The 12,220-nt window shown below is 34.8% G+C and overlaps 1 protein-coding gene across 1 annotated transcript; it reads right to left on the minus strand.

Moving 5' to 3' along the window:
- Window positions 1-1,264: 1,264 nt before the first annotated feature.
- Window positions 1,265-2,497, minus strand: LOC131054174 (WUSCHEL-related homeobox 4-like). The gene is made up of 4 exons (XM_057988640.2): window positions 2,391-2,497; window positions 1,994-2,257; window positions 1,665-1,753; window positions 1,265-1,563 (listed from the first exon to the last, which is right to left on the minus strand). The coding sequence occupies exons 1-4, from the start codon at window positions 2,410-2,412 to the stop codon at window positions 1,444-1,446; spliced, it is 495 nt and encodes a 164-aa protein (XP_057844623.2). The 5' UTR covers window positions 2,413-2,497; the 3' UTR covers window positions 1,265-1,443.
- Between the last annotated feature and the right edge of the window lie 9,723 nt (window positions 2,498-12,220).

Consider the following 12,220-nt stretch of genomic DNA (forward strand, 5'->3'; position numbering starts at 1 on the left):
ATCTCTATTAGTTAATATTCACTATCTTTTATTTAGAAGACAAAAATATAAGTAAATTTAATGTAGTCAATTAAAGAACTCAAACAAATCTTAATATCCTTAAAATTAGATTAAGTGTTATTTATAAAAACTAAGCTAATTAGTATATGAGAGTTTCTAAGTAAACCTAATGTAATCAATTAAAGAACTTAATCAAACCTTAATATCATTAAAATTAGATTGTGTTATTTATAAAAACTAAACTAATTAGTATGAGGATTTCAATTTCATATTTAAACTAAGTTAAATTTTACAATTCTTTAAACTAAATTAAATTATTTATTTTTTAGGTTATTTTTTTATGGATTAATGGCATACGGGCTTACCATTTGTTAGTTATTGATTTGTAGCAACTTTGTTATAAATATTAGACTAATTGTAAACCTTTTATTATTAATAAAAAAATATTAAATTTCTAATTTTATGTTAAATTATTTTAGCATAAGCTTCCAAGCTCTTCATGGAATGAAATTAGGATGTATTTATGAGTAATGATGAACTTTATTACTCCAACCTAATTTTAGTTTGATTCTAATATTTATTTCCCCCTTCTACAACTTCAGATTTCAATGTAATTTATTTAATAAATGTTAATATCTCATTACATTCCATCATGACATAGCTAGTCTCTAGGAATCTCAATATTTAGGATGATTCAATCCTTCCACACTTTCATATTTAGAATATCCTTAATAATTGGGAAGCCAAATGAGTAAATTATACCTATCTAATTACTCCAACCTAAATTCTAGTTTGATTCTCATATTTATTTTTGCTTTTCTACAACTTCCTTAAGAAATGGGAAGCCAAATCTATCAATTATACTTGTTTAATCTATTTATTGGATATTAGTAGCCTTTAAACCTAAATTTGTGTATCCTAAGCTCTTAAATAGTACTTTCAATTTTGAACATTTCTTTTTGTTGTCTTTATAAGCCACTTTACTTAAGTTTTTATAACTATTGTTATTTCAATACTTATATACAAATGCTCAATTATCATGTACTATCCATATCAATAAAGTCATAAAATTAATCTAATTACTAACTTTTTTCTGATATACCAACAAACAGCTATAAATCCATTTAATTGATTTTTTTAATAAGATTTTAATTACTGAAATTTAATAAACCGTAATTGAAACATGAAAACATTCCATCATCCCATAACCATTTGAGAAGGTGAATCTTAGCATTTCATTCTGAAAAAGATACTCTTGAGAAAAATTTCAACATATAAAAATCTCTGCAAGTGCTACATGATCACAAAACGTAACTCCTTCTGTAGCATCGCAGCAATATAGAACATGCGCTACTATATTTTCATATTCCAAATATCTTCATTCGGCATTCTGTTTATTAAACCCTAGACTACACAAAAGCAAAACCAGGAACGCCTGCGCCCTCACAAATCAGGATGCAAAGGAAACAATTCCAATGTCCTTATATCAGACGGATCTACTGAGGAATTCCTGCGAGGTCCGCTATCAACTTCCTCTTCTTCTTCCTCTTCCTCTTCCTCCATCTGCATATTAATATATATATTGTTCAAAAAGATGCCGTAACCCTATTTATACAACATATAATTCGAAAGATAAGGCATAATGTATAAAGGCGGTTTCATACCTGGACATAGCTCTTCTTGTCAGAGGACTTCTTCGAACGGAATAAAGAAGTCCAGTTGCGCGGCTTAAGTACTGCAGGCCACTTTGGGGCTGAAATATACAACTTTTAGGTTACTTAACCCTAAAAACAATGTAAACAATAAGTCTGTAAGAATTTATTCTTATGTTTTACTGTTTCTAGATTAGATTGTTTGAATGAAAAAATCATAAGAAAAGAAATCTAATGATAAATTATTGAATGTGATATGAAAGATTACCCAGAAACGGCAAAACATCTGAACAATAAATTGTAAAAATCTAATGTCATTAGGAATCTATCCCCCTACTCACATGATGTTTCTGGTCTTTCTCTCTTCCGTTTATCTCTGGCAGCGGCATTCTGAAACCAGAAGAAGACGTTTTTGCCTTCAACTGGTCCGTGGAGCTGCAGCTCTGCAGTAATGCGGTTTACTTGCTCCACAGAAGGCTTTCTAGTTCCATTCGCAAAAAAGGACTCCAGTATTCTTTTTTGGCATGCTGTTGGCCTCCATCTGCTGGAAACACTCCCCATGCTTGTGCTCTCAATAACACTGGTAGATCTGGTGAGCCTGGAATCTGAAGAAAATAAAATAATAGGTTATTCTATGGCAATAAACAACATCGCACCGAATTGAAAAAACTCGACTATTAAATTAAATGTGAACAAACCAACTCGTTCTATAAAATCAGATCGACCCAGTTGGTTTACCTGCAGCAGATCCGCGATCCATTATGTTTCGCAGGCCCTAAACTCGAAATATCTTCAGAAACTGAAGTTACTTCAACCTAGAGAGCTTGAGAGCTTACCCAGCAGAATATATCAGGTAACTCAAAGCCGATGGTAGGTAGTCAAAGGATAAGGGTGGTATAAATAAGCAGATTACGAGAGACAACCTAATGCAGGGGTGCCAAAGTTGATTGGATACTGGAAAAGGAGGAGGAGAATCAATGGATTTTGGGAAAGAGGAAAATAAGGTCGGTGGAAGGGAAGTGATTTCCACCGTTTAGTATGAAGGTATTGGGGACAAATTAATACAAGAGTCTCAAGTTGATTGGGTAAAGAAAAAGGAGGAATAGAATCAATGGATTTTGGGAAGAGGAAAATGAGTTTGGCCGTTTGGAAGTATTTTCTACCGTGTAATATGAGGGAGTGGGAGACAAACTAATAATTGAATCTCAAAGTTGATTGAGTAAAGAAAAAGAAAGAGTAGAGGCAATGGATTTTGGGAAAAAGGAAAATAAGTTGGTCGAAGTGAAAAGTTCTCCACCGTTTAATCAAATAATATTAAATGAGTTATGAGGTATGTCAATAGATTTTGGGATAGAGGAAAATGAGTACTGTGAAAAGATAGAGTTCTCCACGGTGATAGAGTTCTCCACCGTTTAACTAAATAATATTAAATGAGTTAAGAGAACATAAGTCAATGGATTTTGGGAAAGAGGAAAATGAGTTCGGCGGAAGGAAAGAGTTGTCCAAGGTGTAATCCAAATAAATAAATTAGGATGGTTTAATGGACTAGATACCTTTTAGTTTGTGGCTCTTAGTTGAAAAAGTTTGAATCTAAGATTGGTGTTTGCATATTATAATTTAGATGCTTCTAGATTTTATATAAAACCCTAAATTATTTTTTGAAATTTCTATTAAATTTGATGAATAAATTTTGGTTATGTCAATTTTAAAATATAGATTAAGTACATTTTAATCACTTAAAATAAGATAATTTCTTTGCAATATTTTCTTATTTTCTTATTTTCTTTGCAATTTTGAGTGTCTCATTGGCAAAGCTTGTGATGTTATAGAACCATTTTGAAAAGGATGTAAATATTTTTTTAGAGTTTTTAGAGTAGTGGAAGTTGTTAATTAGAGTAAAAAGGTGTACTATCATTTTAAATGGTTAAATTAAATATAATTTCACTAATAAACCTATAAATTTGTAAATAAAATTTTAATGCAATTTGTTAATAAGGATTTGATAAATTTTAAGTGCCTATTTATCAAAATCAATTATTTTTAATAAAACTTATAAATAAGTTATTATAATAGAAACAAAAAAAAATTAAAAATTAAAAATTAAAAATATTAAAAACAAAACTAAAATTCTATTAAAAATTGATAAAAACAAAACTAAAATTCTTATAATATGAAAAGCATGTGTCAAAAATAATCTTATTAACACCTTAAAATTCAATAATAATATTTAAAATCCATAAAATTATATTTTAAATAGTTATAATAATTAAAGATTTAAGTTAGATGTACTATAATTTATTGCTACTAATAATATATTTTATATTATTTTATCTTATTAAATAAAGAATACCAAAATGATGATTATAACTATCAATAATATATGTCATTAGAATATTTTTTGTCAAATAAGAAAAGAAAAATTAAAAAAACAAAGCCACAAGGCATGTTATGTGCTAAAAAAAGTTCCTTCTTTAAAAATTATAATCATAATAAACCATAAAATAAGACTCTCCATCCATAATCCATAAAAAATAAAAATTTACTTTAAGAAATAAATTATGCCACATAATGATTGTAACATACATAATTAATGACACTAATGCTTACACTACCGACATGGTGAGAGAACCTACTGAATTATGTGATAAGTTGCTCAATCTTATCCCTCCAATTCTAAATGATGATGACAATGAGCTGCTAATGTGTGAAGTTACCGAAGAAGAAGTTAAAGAGGCAGTTTTTCTATGGCTACCTATAAGGCCCTAGGCCCCGATGGCTTCCCCTCGACCTTCTTTCAGGTGTTTTGGGAGATTGTGAAGTATGATTTGATCAAAGCCACCAGGGATTTCATTCGTACAGGGAACCTTCTGAAGAAATTGAATAATACTTTTATTGTGTTGTTCCTAACATTCCTGATCCTAAACTTATAATTGATTTCCGTCCTATCTGTCTATGCAATTCAGTTTACAAGATCTTTTCTAAAGTTGTTGTTAACTGAATCAAACCTCTTCTTGATAGATGTATTATCCCCTTGAAGAGGGGTTTTGTTCTGGGTAGGCAGATCCTCAATGCGGTCATCACTACTCATGAAGTCATTCATTCCATAGAGAGTATTCGCAACCCAAGTATAGCTTTTAAACTTGACATCTCTAAGGCTTATGATAAAGTTAACTAGAATTTCCTATATGTTGTCCTATCCAAGTTTGGATTTCGTTAAAGATTCCTCAAAGTTATCAAGGTGGTTCTGGAAAGTGTTCACTACTCGGTGATGGTCAATGGCTCTCTTTGGGGTTTTTTCAAGGCTGGGAAGGGCCTGAGGCAGGGAGACCCCCTATCACCTTACTTACTTATTATGGTGGCAGAAGTTCTGAGCAGAAACTTCTCCTACTTGATCAGGAATAGAAATATCTCGAGTGTGAAAGCGGATTCTACCCTCCCCTCAGTGGTTATGCAACAATTTGTTGATAATACTTTCCTATTTGGTCATTCTTCGATTGTGGAAGCTACAGAATGACAACACCTATTGGAGGATTATTATAAGGCCTCACGACAACTTATTATCTATAATAAGAGCAAAATTCATTTTTTTAACACAGATAGGAATCTCCAAAGTAAGTTAATCCAAATTATTGGATGTTGTTTTGCTAACCTCCTTGATACCTACCTGGGTTTTCCCCTCATGATCAAGGAGGTCACTTCCCAGTTCTGGGTTTCTATTCTAGAAAGAATGCAGATGAAAATTGTTGGATGGATATGCAAAACTCTGAGTAGTGCTAGCAAACTCCAACTTATGTTGGCTTCTTTTCAAGGTGTCCCTGTCTATTTTCTATCTTTATTTAAGATCTCTATTGCTATGGCTGAGAAACTTGAAAAAATACAAAGAAGCTTTCTATGTACAAGTATGGAGGAAAATCCAGACTCAGTCTTGCCAACTGGGAGGTGGTTTGCAAACCCAAGTGTATGGGAGGCCTAGATATTAGAAAAATTTTGGACTTGAATAAGGCCTTGCTGACTAAAATTGGTAGGAATATTGCTATGGGTAGTGTTGATTGGTGTAAGATTATGCAAGCTAAGTACTTCAACCACACCCCCTTTTCTTCCCTTTTATCCTCTCATGACCTCCCTTCAGGCTCTAAAATATGGAACAACATTGTCAAAAGCCAAAAACTACTTAAGGAAGGCTTAAAATGGCAAGTGGGAAATGGTGAGAAGATTATATTCTAGGAGGATAACTGGATTGGTGGTAAACCTTGGCCTACTCTCGCTTCAGCTGCCTCATGGGGAGTCTCAAGGACTCCCTTGGTCCTCTCATGGTGAATTACATATCCCCAATTTGTCGCTAGAAGAGGCTTGTTGATGGCATGGGGGATAAAACTCATTTGAGTCATTTGATGGGGGATCTTCAATTGATTCTTAAGGAGGTCAAGATTCCCCTATTCCCCCATGCTGATAAGTTTTTCTAGGCAGAGAATTCCTTCGGGTCCTTTAATGTTAAGTCGGCCTACAATCTTCTCATCACTCTTAACAATGATTGCTATAGCTGGAGGAAAGTTTGGAATTCACAGCATTCCAAAAATTATTTTTTTCTGGTGGACAGCTCTACATGGGAAGGTCCTAACCATTGATAACCTTAAGAGGAGAGGCTTTCCCATGGCCCATTGGTGTGTGTTATGTAATCGTGCTAAGGAAAGTATCAATCATCTCTTTATTCATTGTCCTTTCACCTCCATGGTCTAGTACAAAGTCTTACAGAAAATTAACATCACCTAGACCTTCTTAGAAGACCTGCAGTAGTTTGTCATCAACTGGGATTTCCCTTCATCTCACCCCCCATTCAGACAGATTTGGAAACTTATCCCTGCTCATATCTGTTGGAACATCAGGAAAGAAAAGAATGATTAGATATTCCATGAGACCAACAACACTGTGGACACTGTGGTTGATATAGTGAAGAAGCTTCTTAGGGAGAATGCTCTAGTCTACAAATGGAAAAGCCCACTATTTGCCCCTTTGGAGATGGATTGCAATTGGGTTAGGAAATGGAAATTGCCTGACAACTTCCTCCACTATGACAATTCTAAAAGGTTGGAGAGATTCAACACTAGATGGTCAGACTCTTCCCCCTCATGCTTTAAACTTAACTTTGATGGCACTGCTTGCAATGGGGTTACGGAGGGAGGTGGAATTATAAGAGACAATTTGGGTAACTTGGTTTTGGCCAATGCTCGCAATTTTGGTTCAGTCTCATGTAACATGGTTGAAGCCTTAGTGATCTTCTGGCATCTTAAATTGGCTCTCACTATTGACTCTAAAATATTGATCATTGTAGAAGATTCTAAGCTAATCATTGAAGTGACCAAAGGGGTTTACGAGATTAGCTAGATGATTCACAACATTCTCTAGGACATGTGGTCTATGATTATTTGGCTGGATGAATTTCATAGTCAACATATTTATAGAGAGGGCAATATGGTGGCAGACTCCCTTGCTGCGGTGGGCATTGAGATGAAGGGTATGAGGTGCTAGAGACACTTGGCCTCTCTTTCTGATAGATAGAAATCCTTCATAGGGAGAGATGAAAACCATCTTACTGACCAATGACTTGCTATGGTTTATTTTACGAGTGAATATACTGGTTTATTTGGGGGACCATGATGAAGGTGGGAAATTCAAATTTGAATTGGTCAGATTTTGCCATGGTGGCCAAGGGTGATTCCCATATTCTGCACCACATTGACCTAACGATGACATGCTTTCCCACCTATACAAGTGATATCAATGATTTGCAGCTCCATACTTTAATCATTAATATGACAGGGCCTATCAAGTACAACAATTATTGCTTAAACTGGAATTCAATAATTTTCCAAGATGAAGCTTTATGCAAGATGACGGAGGTGATAAGAGGTGTCCTTTCACATGCTTATCGGAGCTAGTGGGTACTTTCCTTGGGAAGCACCACAGCTATTAATTATTTCTGCTTTTATCACAATTTGTCTAAAATTTTGTTAACCATTCTTTCTCTTCGCACTGGTTTCTCTCTCTGGAAGTCCATAATCTACTCATCGCTCCTTATCAACATCACTCTGGAAGAAACAGAAATGGGGGAGATTTAGTCCAGGTTGAGCTAGACATTATTGATGAGTGCATCCATAATGACCCTTGTGTGCGGAGAGTCATAATGGTTGATATCTCTTATGAAATTAGTGAAGATTTCATAGCCCAAGCTATGGGTTTGTCTACCAAGGGAAGGAAATGGAAGAAGACTAGTAGGTTCACTGACAAAACCAACATGAATAGATTTTTCAAAAAGGGTGACGAGCCTATCAAGCTGCGAGGGGGCTTTAACAGATATTGTCTTCCTTATCCATGGGACCAAGTATGTAAAATTGTCATGAATTATTTTACCCTTAAAGGTAGATATGGGGTTTTTTATTACTACCACTTCCTGTTCCTTAACCATTTCTATAACCATGATATTATTTCCTTTCCCTTCTTTTTATTGCATGCTTTAGAGTCCACTGTAAATGATATTAGGCATTGTATGAGTCAGGATAGCAACTTCACTATCCTTCACCATGGTATAATTTTTTGCCTTTACAATTTCCATCGGTCCCTCTATCCAAACAGACCTATCTCTGTCTAACTTGCCACACCCCTATCAATCCCCTTGCCACACCCCCTTCATTTCCCCTCCTAAAATTGGAGAAAAAAATGTAACCCTTCTATTACTAAAGTCACCTCCAAAAAACCCAAAAGTGATCCCAAAGTCCATTTAGTTGAGTCTGACACAAAGGATGGTGATACCCCTCATAGGTCCCATAGAATCATTGCAAAACCCTGCATGAAACAACTTATAGTTAGAAAAAACTACGTCAAAGATAATATGAAAGACCCAAAGAAGGAGGACAGTGATAAGACCGAGGATGACATGGAGGCCATGAATGTTTTAGAGTCTTCTAAGCTGGACACCAATGCCCCTGACTGTAGGACTTTGTAGGAAAATAGTAAGAACACCTCCCCTTTATCTGCTACTTCCCCCGTCCCATGCTAAAGGTAAACAGATCTGTGAGGAAGATGGGAGGAAGATTTAGAGCATTCAGACTGTTGTTGATGGAGGTGAAAAGGCAGAGGCTACCCAATGTGTGGGCTATAAAGCCATTTCTGACGATCTGAACAATTTTAAAAAGAAGCTAGATACTCTCAACAAGAATTTCAACAGAATTTTGAAATTTTCCCTGAAGGTCATGCATTCCTCAGCCACTACTATGTGTCTTCTGCACCAGGAAAAAGAGAACCAGGGAGGTTTGGGTGGTGACACCATGAAGGACTTGTTTGAGTTCCTTGTGGATGATTGGACTAGATTGATTCTTTCCAAGCACATGGAGACTGGAAAAAATGATTAATGGGCGCCCTATTCCAATTTTGCTAATAGTTTCATTACTGGATTTGTTGGATCCTAGTTTTGTTTAATTTCCTCATTAGCCCTCTGTGGCTTTTTAAGACTCTTTTTATTTCCAAGTACTGTTGTAAAAAATATATGCTTACAAGGGTTAGTTGGTTTAGTGTTGGTTTCTTTGTTGATATCTGCATTTTTCAGATTTTACATGGACATGATTGCCATCAATCTTGTGATTTTCTATAATAGTAGGTGGAATATGTTTTTGATAGTTAAGATAGGGATTGGATGATACTCTATCGGTTGGTTTCTGTTAATGTGTTGATAATGCTCTCTTTGAGACTTGCTTTGTACTTTAGGTCAGTCCCCGAGTTTTGGCTATTTTTTTATCAAAAAAATACATCATTAGTCTGTAATAATGATTTTCTCTATTTGCCCTTTTATTTACTGCATTCCATTGAAAATTTTGTTAAAGATACCATGGACCCCAAGCATGGGGATAAGTTACCCTACCTCCTTCACGAGGGCCTCAGTTTTAGGTTGTACAAATTTTATGAGGCCCTTTTGCCCCCCACCCCCTTGGAACCTCTCGCTCTCTCAGCCCCCATGCCTACTCCTCAGCAGCTTGCCGCCCTGTCTATGGCCTTCCCTAGATTTTTCCAGTATCCTCACAAAGGCTTTTCTACAACCAACTTCTCCATGTCTCTGCCTGCTTATGCCTCTGTTGTCTCTTTATTTGTGGTCTCCCCCAGTTTGACTCTATCCACCTCTTCCAGTGTTTCCTACTCCATGTCCAAGGGAAAAGGAAAAAACCCTGTTAAATGCAAACATATTGTCTTTTATGACAATTCATCCTCTGAAGATGCCGAGAATGACAACCCTTCCCCTTATTTTGAGATTAAAAGGAGATCCTCTAGATTGTCTTCCAAAATCTTGCACAAAAAGAAGACCCTTGTGATTAAAAATATTTACTCAGAGGAGTACCCTAATACCACTATGGGGGCCCCTGGTGAGGATGTTGTGGATGTGGATATGACTGGGAACCCCATGGTTTTGAACATTGTGGGTGTTGCTAGCATGGGAAATTCTAAGATGAAAGCCTAGGACTCTGTTGATGTTAAGGATAGGGCCCCTATGAACATGGGCACTGTGGGTGTCATGGGTGAGGAAAATTCTGATACCAAAGCCCTGGACTCTGGTAACTTGGACTCGAATTTAAAGATGGTGAAAAAGGTGATGAACTCTCTTCCCTTGATGGGATTGGGAAATGATATTGACTATTCCCTTGCTGAAGATGTGGCCAAGGTGATGGATAAGACTATGGATGACATGGATACTATGAACGCCCAGGGTGTCCCTACTCTAGAGCAAATGAAAAAGATATGCACAAACGTGTTGGACATCATGAAGAGGATTGATAACCTTGGACCTATGCTTGAATTGCATGCTATCATGGATGATTTCAATTGGCTCAAGAGAAAGATGGAGGTCTGGGATGCCCAAATTGCGGACCTTAACAAATTTCATTTCCAAGTTCTACATAGCTCGATTCTCACCCTCTCTCTGCTGAGCGAACATACTATGGACACGGAGGAGGATAAGAAGGATGCTAAGGACTTGTATAAGTTCCTATCTAATGAATGGAATAGTGCCATTGATGCCATTGGGGTGCAAAAGGTGCCCCTGTAGTTTTTTTGTGTGTTTTCCGTTGCTGTTTTTTATTTTCTAAGACTTGGTCTCTTTTTGTTGTTAGTTGTTGGTAATGTTGTTATAGTGTTGTTTTTGCACTATGATCTCATTAATAGTTCTTCTATGTAAAGGGTCAGTGCCCTTGTTCTCACTGCTTTTTTAATCAAAAACATACATCATTAAGTTAATTTGTTAAAAAAAATTTAAGAAAAACAAAACAAAATCACAAATTACATTATCTATTCAACAATATTTGATCCTTCCCTATAAATTATAATTATAAACAACCATAAAAAATATAATTTCTACGATTCTTAAAAATTAATATTTATTCATAAAATAAAAAATATATAAAAAATCAACATATTTATTATATGAAAAATTATTTATATAAAAATAATAATTATAATTTTCAATACATCATCTAAATAATTTATTATAATAAAAAAAGTCACAAATGACACTGTAAATTAAACACACTTTATTATTTGCCTATAAATTGTAAAAATAAATATCAACTATAAAAATGTAATTTTCCTTGGAAGGTCTTATTATTTAGAAATTAAAAAATTGGTTTGTCCTGTTTGATTTACCATACATATAAATGGCATATGCCCAACCTTAGACACTCGGAACATCAATTTTGGGGTTAGGAAAAAGAAGATTTCTTCAATACTTTATCAAAATTACATGTTTTATACTAACCTTTTGAATATTAGGGCCTTATGTGAGGAGTTCTAACCTCACATAGTCATTCGCCAAAGTTTGGCATCCTGTTTGGTACAACAAATAAACACATTAGTATGTGCAATTCTCACTATCATCTATAAATATTCTAGGTAAGTTGATATAAATGGCAAATAAAATTTATTTGCACAAAATATAAAACTCTAAATAAACTTATTTTAATTTAAATATATATAATTTTATAATTTATAGACTTTTGGGGGGGGGATAAAGGGACAGAGCTCATAATATTATATTAATATTAAAAAGAGTAACTAATATAATAGGGGTGAGAAGTAAAGAACTAGAGAAAAATGACGATATCCCAGATCATCAAATTAAGTTTGTACATATGGAGATAAAAAATAAATTCCATCTACAAACTACCTAATGTGCCACCATAGAGCTATATGATTACAATCCATATCAATACATAGCTAGTTGAAATATGAGAACCTTAGAACATACAAGACACTGGCAAAGTAAATCCCACCATTCTAGAAGCCTCAATCAAAATCAATGACCAAATACATTGAGAAAATGAGGACAGAATCAGTCACAGTAATTGATAACAATTCACAAGCTAGATATGTTGGGGAGGGCCAACATGAATATAGGATAGCAGATATGTCTCCACCCAGTGTTAATGGGGAACACAACATGTTGGATGTAAAAAAATATGAGGATCATATTGATGAATACTAAGAGCGGGGGGGTGAATTAGTATGCCAAAAATCAGTGTAAGCAAACTCTT

This window comes from Cryptomeria japonica, chromosome 2 (genome assembly GCF_030272615.1).
Source record: "Cryptomeria japonica chromosome 2, Sugi_1.0, whole genome shotgun sequence".
In the NCBI taxonomy this organism is placed as follows: domain Eukaryota; kingdom Viridiplantae; phylum Streptophyta; class Pinopsida; order Cupressales; family Cupressaceae; genus Cryptomeria; species Cryptomeria japonica.

What these genes read in the sequence shown, in the direction of transcription:
- LOC131054174 (XM_057988640.2), bottom strand. Translation starts at nt 2,412, where the DNA reads ATGGATCGCGGATCTGCTGCAG. An exon ending in AGAAAGACCAGAAACATCAT is followed by an intron (nt 1,754 to 1,993) that starts GTGAGTAGGGGG and finishes TGTATATTTCAG; the next exon opens with CCCCAAAGTGGCCTGCAGTA. An exon ending in ACAAGAAGAGCTATGTCCAG is followed by an intron (nt 1,564 to 1,664) that starts GTATGAAACCGC and finishes ATTAATATGCAG; the next exon opens with ATGGAGGAAGAGGAAGAGGA.